The sequence below is a fragment of the Anolis carolinensis genome, chromosome 3 (assembly GCF_035594765.1).
Source record: "Anolis carolinensis isolate JA03-04 chromosome 3, rAnoCar3.1.pri, whole genome shotgun sequence".
Classification (NCBI taxonomy): domain Eukaryota; kingdom Metazoa; phylum Chordata; class Lepidosauria; order Squamata; family Dactyloidae; genus Anolis; species Anolis carolinensis.
In genome coordinates, this window is record NC_085843.1 from 90,279,961 (window position 1) to 90,295,782 (window position 15,822).

The following is a 15,822-nucleotide window of genomic DNA, read 5'->3' on the forward strand; positions in this document are numbered from 1 at the left end:
CCAATCCTTTGTCTATTCCATGTTGCTGAGGTTGAAGATGGCTTTCTTTTTGTGAGAAGACCGAGGCAAAGAAGGCATTAAGTAGTTCTGCCTTTTCCCTGTCCCTTGTCACCATCACCCCATCTTCTCCTTGCAGTGGCCCTATCACCTCCTTGTTCTTCCTTTTTCTACCAACGTAAGCAAAAAAGCCTTTTTTGTTGTTTTTTATGTCCCTGGCAAGCCTGAGCTCATTAAGCATGAAAACATCATGTTATACAACAAATTTGACAGAAAAAGTAGTTCAATAGGCAGTAATGCTACGTAGTAATTACTGTATTTACAAATTTAGCACCAAAATATCACGATGTATTGAAAACATTGACTACAAAAATGCATTGGATAATCCAGAATGTTGGATAAGCGAATGTTGGATAAGTGAGACTCTACTGTATATGATTTCCTTCTGGTTTTCATTTCCCCAAAGAATCAGGCTAATGACTGTACTCCACTTCCCCTCTTTCTCCCCTTTGTGTCACCTGGTAAGCATCATGTGGGTGGAGAAGTCGTGCACTCACCTTCTAATTGAAGAAACCTAGTAGGAAATCTCAGTGGTAATAAGAGACGCCTGTGCTCTGCACTTGTCTATGGAAAATGGAGGCAACATGCAGACATTGTCCTCTGGCCTGAATCCATTTGTCAGACCTAACAAAAGAAGACCCATTGAATCAACTGGATTTATATAGGTAGTAACTGATCATTCAGCAACCAATTTAGTGGATACGCTCTAGGTGGGACTGGTTTTTGGATGTAAGCTTGTATGTTTCCCCTCTCTCTTTTATCCCATCACTATTTAAAAACAAATATTTACATTTGTTATTTTGTGTTTATCATTTTTGTTTGTACTTGGTACTGAACACTTTTGAACAATATTATTGTTTGGATCATACTTCAAGTCTACCTGCGAATTATAATGAAATTTTCATATGGTCATATTTTGCAGTACATTTTGTGACCATGTCGTCAGCGACAACAAAGTCATGGTTCTGGATTACTGTGCATTACCTATTACATTTTATAAAATTGTTTGCCTCTTGGGCAGCATTAGCTGTGCCAGCAGTGTTCAGTGTAATGCCAACTAAACCCCTTGTCCCTTTCAGCAAGCTTTTTTAGAGTTTTATGGAGTCCAGTATTAGTCACAGAAGGAACCCAGCAAACAGCTTAATCAGAAAAACTTCCTGCACTTTTTTTTTTTTTTTGGAATTCCACACATGTTGATATTTTAGATTTCCCATTATTGATCTTCCTTTCTTTTCCTTTTTAGCAAAGGCAAAAACAATAATAGTAGAAGAAACAAAAAAGCAAATTATTTCAACTTTCTGTCTGTCTGTCTGTTATTCATCCATTTGTTGGGTAGAAGCACTGAAGCAGGACTGGAATTGACATAGGAAACAATGTATTAAAAGGTGACAAAAACAACAAGTAGAATGCTAATTAACATTTGTATTGTTTCATTTCCTAGGCCTTTAAGAGGGAATTGAAAGCTAAGGAACCTGTTATCTCAAGTGCACTTGAAACAGTGCGAATATTCCTAGCAGAGCAGCCTCTGGAAGGACTAGAAAAACTCTATCATGAGTCTAGAGGTAATTGAATGTAGCACTGTAATAACATATTAATAGAGCAATAACCAATGACTAAAAGACCCATAAATTGTTATTGTCACCGTTGTACACATTTACAAGCTAAATCTTCAATGTCGACAGGGAGGGGGATGTATGAGACATAAGCACTTAGAAATAATTTGTATATTTGAGAATAACACTGAAAAGGAGGGGGCGACAATTCTGTGCAAATTTACCATGCTTCCACACCAATCTTTTTCTAATCAGATTCAAAATTCTTTTCTTGGGGCATGATATATGTTATTCCAGAAAGCAAGTGGGTGAACCAACTTGCTAATTTTCTGATTTATACTTTACAGTAATGCTCTCACTAGCATTCCCTAGTAGTCTAATCCATGCTACTCAACGTCATTGTTGATAGAGGCTCCTAATCCATTATGTTTCCAGAAAAATAGACACTATGATAATAATATGGCAGAATGGTATGGTAACAGGTGAGGAAGACCTTTCAGTCCCCAACATGAGGAAGCTTTAGAAGCACTAACAGTCTGATATAATTTTAGCAGCACACGAAAAATTGCATAACATGGCTACAGAAAACAAGAATGACAGTGCCATTTTTAACTTTTGTTCAGTTGGCATTAATAGTATAGGTATTTTAAAATTTATGATCTCATGAAAGATAGCTGGCAGCTTTCAAACATTATTCTCATTGTCTGTGTGGGTGCAAACACATTTTTTACTTTTACTTTACTATTTCTTTTTTTACTTTTAGAGCTGCCTCCTGGGGAAAGAGCCCAGAATGTGACTCGACTTCTACGAAGGCAAGCAGATGAGGTCAAAACAGAATGGGATAAACTAAATCTGCAGTCTGCTGACTGGCAAAAAAAGATAGATGAAGCACTTGAAAGACTCCAAGAGCTTCAAGAAGCGATGGATGAGTTGGACTTGAAGCTACGTCAGGCTGAAGCTATCAAGGGGTCTTGGCAGCCGGTGGGGGATTTGCTGATTGACTCTCTGCAAGATCACTTGGAAAAAATCAAGGTAAATATACAGCTCCATTCATCATCATGGCTGAAAATAAGATATGCTTATCATTCCTATACCTCACTTCCTTCTCCCATGCAAAATGAAGAAGACTCACTGGATATTTTTTAATTGCAAAATACAGAAACATTTTATCCATTGCAAAATGGGAATTATAAAATTCTTGAGAACCCCTTAAATGTAGTTAAAATGAAATATAAAGATAAAAATAGAAATCAAAATTCTAGCAATACACAAATGCCTACTCAGAAGTGAGAACCACTTTGCCAAAATAACACTCTGCACATAATATAGGATTGCAAAAGAATGAAAGAAAAAGACCACAACTTTAATTAGACATGCTGTAAACTTGGTTTGCCCTAACTGGATCCAAGCATCAACCCACCGATTTATCAATGAACTTACTCTGGTCCACTGCTGAAAACCTTTGGGTGGCAGGAAGAATCCACCAGAGCGGATGCCTCCCACATGTTCCCCATCACCAGAGGGTGCAGAAAAGGCAGTAGCTGCTAGACCAGCAAAAACATCATCACCCTCCCCTAAATTCCTCAAATGAACTTCTTTGTTAACAACTGCCCCAAAAGTTGTGCTAATTGACAAGGAATCCAACATACCTGAAAACACACCCATATATGCAGTTGACCTTCAAACCCAATGGCTACTTAGCTAGCATTCCCACCTCCCTCACTGCTGTGCACTGCTGAGCAGACTCCTGCAGGGGAAAAAAGCAGTGCTCTGCCATGAAGACACTACCTGAGCTTTTTTGCCATCCCAAACCTGCACACCAGCAGGACAGTTATATGCTGTGAAATTCAGAACTAAGATGAATGGTGTAAAATTCTAAATGTTCACATGAAGAAATCAAACTAGGTTACATCCACCATTCCAATTTTCCCCCTGTAAGATGAATAAATCCTTTCTCTGATGGAATATAAGATTCAAAATGGTAACTGCCATGTTCTGAGCAAACATTTAGAATGATTGGCTCAATGGTTACTTATTAGGCTGCCAAATGGCGATGTCTTGAGGCCTGTACCACTTATCAACCTTTGCTAGAATTTTATTATGTCCTACATATATTCATGTCAACATTTAAGGCTATTGAAAGAATGTGGATCAGGTCATTTATGGTTTCTAATTGGCTTAAAGCTATTACATTTCCAAAATAGAGTGGATAAATGGATACCATGGATAACTTGTGCAAAGCAACTTACATTTACACCATGATGCTTCAATTTGTTTTTATGAAATACCATATTTAATCGAATCTAATGCTCACTTTTTGAGCTAAATTACCTTGCCAAAATTGGGGTGCACATTATATTTGCATCATATAGTAATCTTAGTGCTGAGACAAAACAAAAGGATAAGGTGCTTCAGGAGCTGTACCTTGAGCTCCTCTTAGAGCAGTGGTTCTCAACCTGGGATCCCCAGATGTTTTTGGCCTACAACTCCCAGAAATCCCAGCCAGTTTACCAGCTGTTAGGATTTCTAGGAGTTGAAGGCCAAAAACATCTGGGGACCCCAGGTTGAGAACCACTGTCTTAGAGCGATGTCATCTCTAATTAAATGGACAGGGCTCAATGATATGCAATCCTGGGATTTGTTGTTTGGTGAGGCACCAGAATTCTTTTGCAGAGAAGGGTCAGAACCTTGTCAGATTTCTGCTCCCGGGAATTTTATAGCATTTTGAACCAAGGCAATTAAAGTGGATTCACTCTACAGCATAGATGCACCCCAAGGTTTTCTTTTCCATTGCTGGAAGCTTTGGTGTTCTAACACTTTTATTTTGAAAGAAGGAATTCAAAATATGCAGCAATTGTAATACATATCTTATTTGGTCAAATTACAAAGAACACACTTTTTGCTGCTGTGCATTACATTTGGCAGATTTTTTTTTTTTGGTTTCAGGGTTTTGAGGTGCACATTAGATTTGGTGGCACATTAGACTCAAGTAAATACAGGTATGGACATAATACTGTTGACAGATATTGCTGCAGGTATACTTTTGAGTTGGTCCTTGTGCTGAGTTGTATTTGAGTCTTTCCTTTGTAAGGCCACCAATTTCAAGCTTGGATTTCAATCAGTCTCTTCAGCTTGAGATCCAAGAAGGTTGTTGCAGCCAGAGGATAAATGTGATAAATGGTCAGATATTTTCCCCTAGAATAATGCAGTTCCATTTATATCTACTGCAGTTAGGGTTACCAACTCTGATGTGCATATTTAATATTGAAAGACAGGTATGCAGTCACTGTATGTGTGTGGCCCAATGAATGGGGAAGTCTGGAGATGGCATTGTATTTCTGTGTAGTAAGCTTTGCAAAGTAATATTTTCTAGCATTGCATTACTGCTAGCATGAGAAGTTACCATCATGCACCACTACCTAAGGAGCTCCCGATGGTGCAGTGGGTTAAATACGTGTGCCAGCAGGACTGATGACTTGAAGATTGGGTTGCTGACCTGAAAATTGCTGGTTCGAATCCAGCCTGGAGAGAGCGTAGATAAGCTCCCTCTATCGTCTCCAGCTCCATGTGGGGACATGAAAGCCTTCCACAAGGATGGTAAAATCATCAAAAACACCCGGGCATCCCCTGGACAACGTCCTTGCAGATGGCCAATTCTCTCACACCAGAAGCAACTTGCAGTTTCTCAAGTTGCTCCTGACACAAAAAAGAACTACCTAAAAGTAAAACTGAATGAAAACATAATGCAGATTAAAGGAAAGTGCTTTTAAAATGTTATTTGTAAGTGGGTACTAACATAGATTCATATCCCACTTCCACACTCTCAATTCCCAGCTTTCTTTGCTTTTTCAGACTTTGAAGCGTCATAAGGTTCTGTAACTATGTTCATCCAAACATGGTTACAGCCAGGCCTGTAGCGAGGGGGGGGGGGGTTAGGGGTTCAACCCCCCCCCCTGAAATTTTTCAAGTTATAAAAAAATCTCGTTTACTCATGAATTTTAACTGGTTAACCAAATCCCCATGCTAAGTCTATGAGATGCAAAACATTAAGAGTCCCTCCAAGCACTATCTCAAGCAGATATTGACAGGTTTGTAGCGAGGAGGGGTATGTGCTAGGGGTTCAACCCCTCCCCCCCCCCGAAATTTTCAAAACCCCTCCCGAAAATTTTTTCTGGCTACGGCCCTGGTTACAGCTCCTTTGCAAACCTTTTCCATCAACATGGGAAAATTGGGAATAAAAAAGGCAGTGCTGGAGCATTACCTCCTGTTTAACATTCATATACTGTGTAGACCACTAAAGACATTATAATACTGGCTTTAGCTATCAATTTCTGCATGTCAGAAGGTTGGTCTAGATGGCTCTTGTGGTCCCTTCCAATGATACTGTATATGGGCTAATGGAATTGTCTGGATAAACTGAGTACTTTTATTTTTGAACCACAGTTCTTGGAATTTAGTTTAGTTCCCTTGAAGGCATAGTTACTTAAAAATTGCTGTATCTGCCCTCTTAAGCCAAAGGGCTAAACAGCACAGTGACTCAAAGGATTCCTTCTGAAATATTATAACTTGGACAGCTTTATTCTTGCTTTTAATCCTAATATATCTGTCCATATATAACATGAAGCTAAGTTTTATCCTTAGATGGGCATACCCTGCTGATTTTATTGGAAGCTCAGCATAGACATACTGAGAACAGAGTTGGGGGTTTAGTAGTAATGATCTTTGAGTCGGTGTTTGCTTGCGTGCTGGGTGAACTGAGTCATATTCCCATAAATATTGCTTTTTGCCCTTCTAATCTTTTTCCAGAGTTCAGCACTGGACCAAAAGGGGGTTTAAAACATTTGCAACATACTGGTTAGCTTTTAAATAAGTAGGAAAAATCAGAAATCAAAAATGCTTTTTTCTGTCTTGGAATATACTGTTATTGAGAAATTATTTTCTTTTCCTAATCTAGATGGCTCCTGTTCATCTGGTCTGTACTCTCTATTGCTTTCGCACTGTATTTTCCATATAATATATTATATTTTCAGGCTCATTTTAATGTAGAGATTAACTAATTTGCAATTATAAAAGCTCTTTCAGGTAGTTAGTTGAAGAAATCAAGATGAGAAATGATATCCAAAGACATGTAATAAACCTAATACAGATGAAAGACTTGAAACACTGTCTTCCTTTGGTGACCATAAATAAAATAATTTAGTTGTTGCCCTTGCCATTATAAAAAGTAATGTGAATATATATATATATATATATATATATATATATATATATATATATATATATATAGGCTTCCTAGATAACTTATAGGAGATAACTTATCTCACTGAATTCCATAATGCTACATTATCATAAGACTTATCAATAGTAAAACATCGATATCAATAATCTAATGTGGGGAAAGCACTTTAGATAATTACTATCTAAAGGTTTAAAGGTTTCTTGGGAAAGCTGACAATTACTAAAAAAAATGGAAGCAAAATTCATTGTATGCATTTTTACACAGGTATATATGTGCAGGTTTTGCAGGGATTCACGTATAATATATAAACACCAAATCCTTGATCTATGTCGATTATTATTCTCTACTTGGACTACAAGCTGCTCTCCAAGATAGTTGGCAAGTGTTTTCCACAGGCCTCTTACCTAGAATCGTTTATCCAAATAATTGTAAAGTTTAATATAATCATGCAGTGTTGCATTTCCCAGATATTCTGATCTGATCACAGAGGGGTTTTTTTTTTAAAAAAAAAAGCTTTTGCAAAGACTTATCGGCCATGAAAATCAAACTATATATAAAAGTACAAGGCAAGCTTCATCCTTCTAAAATCCTTTTTTCAAAAACAGGTTGCTTTCCAATCCATATTTAAATGAAACAGGTTTATCAGCAACTTCATCAGTGTCATTGTTATCTATGCAGTGAGCTTATTTTGTTGCTGGACCTATCAGGTATGCAGAAACCTAACTGTCAAGTAGCTCCAGCATATAAGCAAGTCAGTTAGTGAAATAAAATCAATTTATTAAGCTGACAGAGTAATTAGTTTGGTTTGGAGATATGTGAACTATAAAGTATAATTAGAACAGAGCTGTCTGGAATCTTTATTCCATAGCTACTCCACATCAAATATCCTTATTATATTGTAAAATATATTCACTTATTTATCTTACCACATTTCTTTAAAATATTTCCAGGCTTCCTTTTAAAGGCAAACGTCTTCCCTGGGTGTTTTATGTGATAAAAATCCATACAATGAATCTCATCATTGGAGAAAGGGAGGCTATATAAATAAATAAATAAATAAATAAATAAATAAATAAATAAATAAATAAGCAAATAAAAGTCCTATACCATAAAATCAATGAAATTAGTAAATTCAGGAAAAAAACAATAAAAAGCAAATGCAGATAGCAGCATGTTTTAAATAACAATTACACTGACAAAAGTAGTCTTATAAAAGAAAAAAATGTTCAGGGCTTTCCTAAAAGTTTACCATGACAGTGACACATGGCACTTCAAATGGTAAGCCATTCCATTTGGGGTATTAGGAACACTGTAGAAAAGAACTTCTGATATGTATTTGGGTAACTCAGTGGTTCTCAACCTGTGGGTCCCCAGGTGTTTTAGCCTACAACTCCTAGAAATCCCAGCCAGTTTACTAGCTGTTAGGATTTCTTGGAGTTGATTGCCCTTAGAGAGGAACATATGAGGAGGGCTTATGTTCCAGATGTTACTGTTTGAATCAATCCACACTTAAAAAACAATTTGTTGTTACCTCAGTCTGATCCTCTTTGCTCCAGTTTCAAGTTAAGAGTACTTCTTTAAATGCCTGTGGTCTTTAATGGTTTTTTTAAAATTAAAAAAACCCTTTTACTCTATATTTTCTTGTTATGTTTTTGCAATGGGGTGGGACCAGGGTGTTTGGAGGGTAGATCTGGTTAGTAGGTGGTTATCCTGGCTATGTTCAGTAATCATGGTGTTGCTATTTGTCCCGGTTTGATAACTCCCAATTATCTGAATTATCTATGCATGGCCTTGCTTTCATTTTCTTTACTATATCATTGTGCTGTAATGGTGAGGTGACTAATTTAATACAAAATTCACAAATTAATTTATCCTCCATGCTAATATTCTACTGCAATATTCTGCAATATTGCAGATGGGAGAAAGGGCAGCAATGTGCAGCAAAGCACGTGGCCCCGCCGCCCTTTCCCCCATCATATGGGGGAAAGAGGAGGAAAGTGCAGGTAGCTCAGTCAAAGCTACCAAAAACACACTTTTCTCCCCATGGTGGTGGAGGATATGCCTTTTGGTGCTTCCCCTCTGTTTTTTGGGGGGATGTGGGTGTGGACTGATAACGCTAGGCAGTCCCCATCCAGGCCTGGCCAAAAGCGGCAAAATGGGATTATTTTATTCCCATGGGAAAAGGTTCAAAATGTCAGTGCCATGCATGAAATAATTCTGTAGTTTGAAAGTTACCTCAGAAATCTCTTTTTAACTTTTCTGAACAGAAACGTTCCCAATCACAACACCTCCATAATTTCTTTGTCTCATATAATTTCTGATTTTACCAATACTCTTCTTGAACACATTCATTCACTTGACACATACCCTGTTCAAAACACAGCATGATTCTGATATTTGTCAAAACAGTCATTTTAACTGCTACACATCTTCATTACATAGTGTAATGTCTCAAGTGGAAATTGTTCCCCATGGTATGGAATGGGCATTAAGCTGACTCCTAATATTAATCGGTTCTCACAGAGTAGGTTTTGGAGGTGTACTCACAACTCTTCAAATAGTTGTGCTGAAAACTCATGTACGGTAAATACAAAATCCAATTTGTTAGTTCTCGTTGTTCAGTATTTGGGTAGCAGCCCCTTCGTCCCTTTGTTCATCATGCTGGCATAACCCCTAATTGGCAGTCATGCCTTTCATACGTCAATCCCTCACAAAATCTTTTCTCTCTCATTTATCTCCTGCCATTTCATCATGTGCCTAATTAACTTGCTGGGTCAATACATACTACACTCCTGAGAGACCAGCATAGTCCTTCTGTACTTGTCAGGCACTTTCCCAGTAGGGATAATTAGGCTGATGCGGTTTGTTGACATTTTCATTCTCTTGGAATGGAGCACTTCAAATACTTTGCACTTCCTTAGTCTGCAGTTTAGTTCTAGCAGGTGAGAGCCAGTTATTTCATTGGATGGAATATTAGAGGAGAAATGTGCAAGTTTTCCTGGCCTGGAAGGCCTGTGGGGATTTCAGTAAGTAACTTCCTTGAAATCTCAGATCACCAACAGTTCACAGAATTTATTCTATCTCACAGGAATTCTATTATAGTAGACAGAACAATATGTCACACATATTTTTCCCATCTCATTTCAACACTCGTGAACTATAGGTTTGTCTATTATCTAGTATGCAGAGGAGTAATATGTGGCCTCCTAGAAGTTGCCGTTCAACCCAATTTCAATTGTAAAGAGTGATGGAAGTTGAAGTTTTAATATCTACAGATCCATATGTTCAGCTCACCATGACCAGAAAGTGAGCTAGACAGTATGTCCCTGTTCAACTATGCAACATAGCCACACAATGCAGAAAATGAGGCAGTATATCATAATTATCACTGCAATTTTCGTTACATCTTATATCCCAGTGAGATCAATGGATTCAAATTACAAGAAAATAAATTTGACATTGGAAAGAAGGAGTTCTATAGTTGTGTATTCTTGCACGGCAGAGGGTTGGACTAGCCGACCCAGTGAGTCTCCTTCAACTCTTAAGATTTTATGATACTTAAGTCCCAGATAGATTCAGTACCCTCCCTCTGTGTTGTCAAGAGATCTCTGTAATGTACCAGATAACTCACTGATAAGAAAACCCATTCCAATACATGTTAGTTCTTCTGGCTGCAGAATCTCGTGCCACATTGTAGGGCAATGAACTAACCTGTCTAGGAAACAAATTTTAAAAAAACTAACCTGTCTAGGAGCTTTGCCTAAAGTCATGGATACAACCCATCACATACAAACAAACCTTCTTCAAGTACTACATCTATATTTGAAGGAGTTTTTCCAGTAATGGCATTTCAGAATGACTAACAATGTGAATATTAAAACAACCAAATCTGACAGTGCCATTTTAAAACAAAATATATTAATAACAACAGAAATGTGAACAGAAAGGTAAAACTACAGGTAAAACATGAGTGGAAAGGGTTGGCTAAAAAGATATCAGAATAGATTAATATTAAGCATCAGATTAATGAGGCATTTAAGGAAGGTTCGCAACTAAGAACGTGAAGATTATCAAATAGCTATTCAGGGCTTTATAAATTTAAACCAGAATTCTTAGTTGGATGAATGGAAACATTGAGAGCACTGCAATTATCTTCAGACTGGTTAAAGGGAGTGCTTTGAATGCGATTTACCTGTTTCTTGGCAGGAGATTGGACAGGGTGGCCCATGAGGTCTCTTCCAACTATATGATTCTAAAGGTGCCCCCAAAACTTTGAATCACCTGCAATAGGTCTAGGTCTAAGTAGAACTGCACTGAAACTTTTGGTCCAGCCTCCTCCTCCTTTTTTCACTACTGAGATTGGGGTGAACATGCCAACTGAAAATTGATTTCAGTGCTCTAAAATTCAATTGACTTGGTGTGTGTACATGTTTTAATTGAAGCTGAATTATGGGGTTAAAAAAAGCTTCCTTCTTTTTCTTTTTTTAAAGTTTAAAAATGCTGTGTTGACAACATAGAATAGTCGGTGTTCTCTTTATCATGCACTTTAAAATGCTTTTGCAGGACAGCAGCCACTAGGACCCAGCCACAAACAGAGGAATGGCTGCTTCATCACATCATGATCTCTGATCTCCTAAGCTTAGCATGGTTCAATAAACAACTGCTTCTCAGACTGTGTGATGTTAGAAAGTGGCACTTATTTTTTTCCCCAAGTGCCAGGGATCAACACTGTATTTCTGCTCATTGGCCACAGATTTTTCTTTCTTTCATGGAAACTCACCAAGGATCAGCAGCCAATGGCCTATGGCTCATCACTTTGAATAGCACTGCAATAAACTATATTTAATGTGACCCCAAGTGCCTAACCTCGTTTTGTAGTTATGGATGGAACAGGGCTAGTGCTGTTTGGACTCATGACACAAATTAAAGAAAGAAAAAATCCCTTGACACATCATATTTTATTTTCCATGAAGGCAAGACCCTTTGAAATATTTTTATATTGATTTTAAAAATCCTCACCATTTAGTTGGGAGAGAAATTGAGTCTGCCAACTAGGAAAGGGATTATGGAAAAACTAAGTGTAAATTAATAAAAAGAGGAAATCCACATTTAATAAATACAGACAGTCCCTGAATTACAAACATCTGACGTGCAAATGACTCACATTTAAGAGCGGGGTGAGACAACAGGAAGTGAGAGAAATCTACCCCTCAAAAGGGAAATTCACTCCTGAAAGAGTTCTCATGGAGAAAAGGTGTCTCAACTGAAGCTTTATCGCCAATTGTTGTTTCCACAACAAGCCAAATTTTTCAAAATTATCACAGGGATAGAAAGTGGGGTGAAATCTTTAGAACAGGGACAAAGAAAGCCCTTCCCTATGTTTTCCAAAGCTAAAAAATATATAGTTTTTGAGTTTTTGCTAGAGTTACACTTAAAAAATGTCCCTGTTCCAACTTACATGCAAATTCAAATCAAGAATAAATCTATGGAACCTATTTTGTTCATAACTTGGGGACTGCTTGTACTATACAACTAGTCCTTCAGGAGGAATATATAGCACTAGCTGTGCCCGGCCATGCGTTGCTGTGGCTTATGGGAATCGTTTGTTGGCCAGATGGAATAGCAGTGAATAGCAGTGAATAATATAATAATTACTGTGGTATAATAATAGAGAACATTACAATATCTAAAATCAGGACAGTAAATAAAGAGAAACAATCTGAAAGCAGGGGAATTCCAGACAGAAAACAACGAAGGCCAGCTAACACCTCCCAACAAAGGAATCCCCCAGGCAGGAAGCAGTCAGGCTTTGAAGCTGCAAGGCCATTAAATGCTAATCAAGGTGACTAATTGCAGCATTCATACTTGCCGCATGGAGACTATTCATTGCTATTCAACTTGGCCAACCAAGAATTCCACAAGGTAGAAAGTGGCCAGGCTTGCAAGCTGCAAGGCTATTCAGTGCTGTTCAACAAAGATTTGCCCTAGATAGAAAATCCCCAGGCTTTGAAGTGACGAGGCTACTCTGTCCCATTCAACCTGGCCAAAGAAAGATGCCCCTATGTAGAAAGTGGCCAGGCTTTGAAGCAGTGAGGCTATTCAGTGCAATTCAAGCTGGCCAAAAAACCATTTCCCCAGAACGCAAGTACCCAGCCTTCCAAGCAGCACGCCTATTCCATTGTATTCCAGCTCTCCAAACAAGGATTCCCATTAGAAGAAAACAGCCAGGCTTTGAGGCTGCAAGTATATTCACTGCTATTCCACCTGGCCAACAAAAGATTCCCATAAGCCACGCGTTGCCGGGCAAAGCTAGTAATTTTCTATTATCTGTTTAGAGCTGAATTATATGAGGCCCCTTCTACACAGCTGTATAAAATCCACACTGAACTGGATTATATGGCCGCGTGGACTCAAGATAATCCAGTTCAAAGCAGATACTGTGGATTATCTGCCTTGGCATTCAGTGTTATATAGCTGTGTGGAAGGGCCTTGAGTCTACACTGCCATATAATCCAGTTCAAATCAGATAATCTGCATTTTATAGGCAGTATGGAAGAGACCTGAGTGAAGAGCCCCTGGGCACCATTCTGGCCGAGTGGGTTGCTAGGAGACGAAGTGGGTGAAGCCTACCCTTCTAACTGGCAGCAAGGGGAAAAAACAGTTCTTCCTCTTCCTCTGATTTGGACTTTATTTTTCTAGGTTTTTTTGTTTGAAAGACATAGACTAGATGACTATGTTTTTTTGTGGCCAAATTTGGTGTAATTTGGTTCAGTGGTTTTGTTGTTTACTCCATAGTAAAACAGCACATTACATTTTTATATATATAGACTAGCTTTGCCCGGCCATGCGTTGCTGTGGCTTATGGGAATCCTTTGTTGGCCAGGTGGAATAGCAGTGAATAGCCTTGCAGTCTCAAAGCCTGGCCGTTTTCTGGAGTAGTTGGAGCTGTTTGTTGTATGAACGTAGAGGCATGGATGAGGGGTTGTGCTGCCAAATTTAGTGTTTCTGGGATGTGTAGTTTTGTTGTTTTGTCCTAGGCCGAAATTTCATTACCCTTATATATATAGATAGATTGTTAAGGACCACTTCAAATATAAGACGACAACATCTTCCTTTTGTTGGGACCAAGGCCCAATCTACACTGAGCATTTAGTGGCATTTCATACCAGTATTAAAGAAGGTGATTTTGCTGTGCAGATGATTACATAGGAAATCCTGGAACCAGTTTGAGGCCCAGATAGTGATAACACAAATCACAGGGGGCATTAAAGTCTTTATTTCTCACATTTTTGTGGGAGTTTGTTGTCTGCTGCAATTTGAAGTTCATAATTGATAAGAATGATAAATTTGTGCTGCATGCTGAACCCAGGTGGACACTCCTGGGAGTGACCAACTTCTTTTAATTGATTAAGTCTTAAATTGGAATTAAATTCCAGATGATTCATGTTTTATTCTGGCTTGGTTTAGCATCCAAAAGTAGCAGTACCAGTGCCAATATTATATAAAATGCTCTCTCAGCATACCTGAGAGGACAAAGATCAGAAATACTTACATTTAAAAAAATCTGTTTCCTGCTTGACTTAAGTGGTTTATACAATCACTACCAATCATTCACCAATCACTCACAGCAGCTTTAATGCTGAAGTTATTCTTCTTACCAGTTATCAAAACTGACCAGATAGCTAATAAAGCCTACAAGTAAAGCATAATGACTTTAGCAGCAAAGGGATATGAACAATAAAGTTCCAACTATTTTTAAAATGCAAGATGCAAATAAAGATAAACAATTAGAGGAGAGATTATTTATTTTTGTTTTTGCATCTGCCTCCTATATACCAGAAAGCTTTGAACGCAGGAGGATGTTGACTGCACACATTTCTTAATGATCTCCTTGATTGCTCTTCATTGATCAATTTTTCATGAAATCTTTTTTCCCATCTTCTAATGATTGTTGCTACATGCCAGTGGTTTCACATTTTCAGCTTTGACATATATCACAGCTCCTCTGATCTTTGTCTCATCTTGGCCGACTTGTAGAAAGTATTTCTTTGTATCTTTTATATTTGTAATTTGTTTAAATTGGTATCCTAAAATGGGTATATTTGGCTATTGGTCTCAGTTGGATCATCGTCATGTTCACATCCTGTATACTCTTGTGTCCTGTGCAGCTATTTTAGCATTTCTAAATTTCTAAATGATCTGAAGTTGGAAATTCACTTCTTCCGATGTTTAAGTTTTCCTGTTACTTCTAAAATTTTGTGCCTGTTTCATGGTGATTCACTCAGAGAAACTATAGTAATTTTCACTAATAAGAAGATATCATTAAAAGATTGATATTATTGGGCATATTAACATATCAGACAATAATAGGAGTTAAATCATTTAGCTGCAGATAGGTCTGTGTAAAAGGAAAATATATGAGTGGGTATCTGCACTTAATTAAATACTGACCATGGATGCTATCCCATGCAGTCCCTCCCTTCTGTTTCTTAACATTTCTGAAACAGGTCCCTAATGAAGCATCACAGAGCCCATCAAATGGCACAAACAGACTCCCGCCTGTCAGTCCATGGTGCTTTGTAAGGGAACAGTTTAGAAGTGTTAAGAAAACAGGGAGGGAGGACACAGGGAGAAATCATCTTCTGAGCTCATGATTCAAGTGGAAACGGGAGAAAGCAGGAGGGGGTGGGGAAACACATGGGATGAGATCTACCAAATCTGCTTGCATTTAATTGCTTCAGTGACGAGCAATAGGCATACCTATGAGTGATCCCCTACCAAGCATTGTCATTTCTCTCTGAAAATCATGCTTCATGAGCCTGGCATGGTAATTTTTAAAATTAATTTAATCATTAAAAATTCCAAAATTTCAAGATATCACCACATTGTTTTTCCTGTAATTTCACTTTCATAGTAATCTTGGCTTTTGGAATTGTGCTATTGTTAGCTTTTTAAGTTTTGAACTCCCACAAT

The 15,822-nt window shown here is 38.0% G+C and overlaps 1 protein-coding gene across 16 annotated transcripts in view; it reads left to right on the plus strand.

The window, feature by feature from the left end:
• Positions 1-15,822, plus strand: part of dmd (dystrophin) — a 1,684,732-nt gene that overhangs the window by 1,445,438 nt on the left and 223,472 nt on the right. For all 16 annotated transcript variants that reach the window (XR_010004953.1, XM_008107345.3, XM_016992722.2 and 13 more), the window contains 2 exons: positions 1,499-1,619; positions 2,374-2,642. Coding sequence is in view for 15 of the 16 variants with exons in the window: in XM_008107345.3 (XP_008105552.2) it covers positions 1,499-1,619; positions 2,374-2,642 (390 nt within the window). In the remaining variant the exon portion in view is untranslated. The remainder of the gene's footprint in view (positions 1-1,498; positions 1,620-2,373; positions 2,643-15,822) is intronic.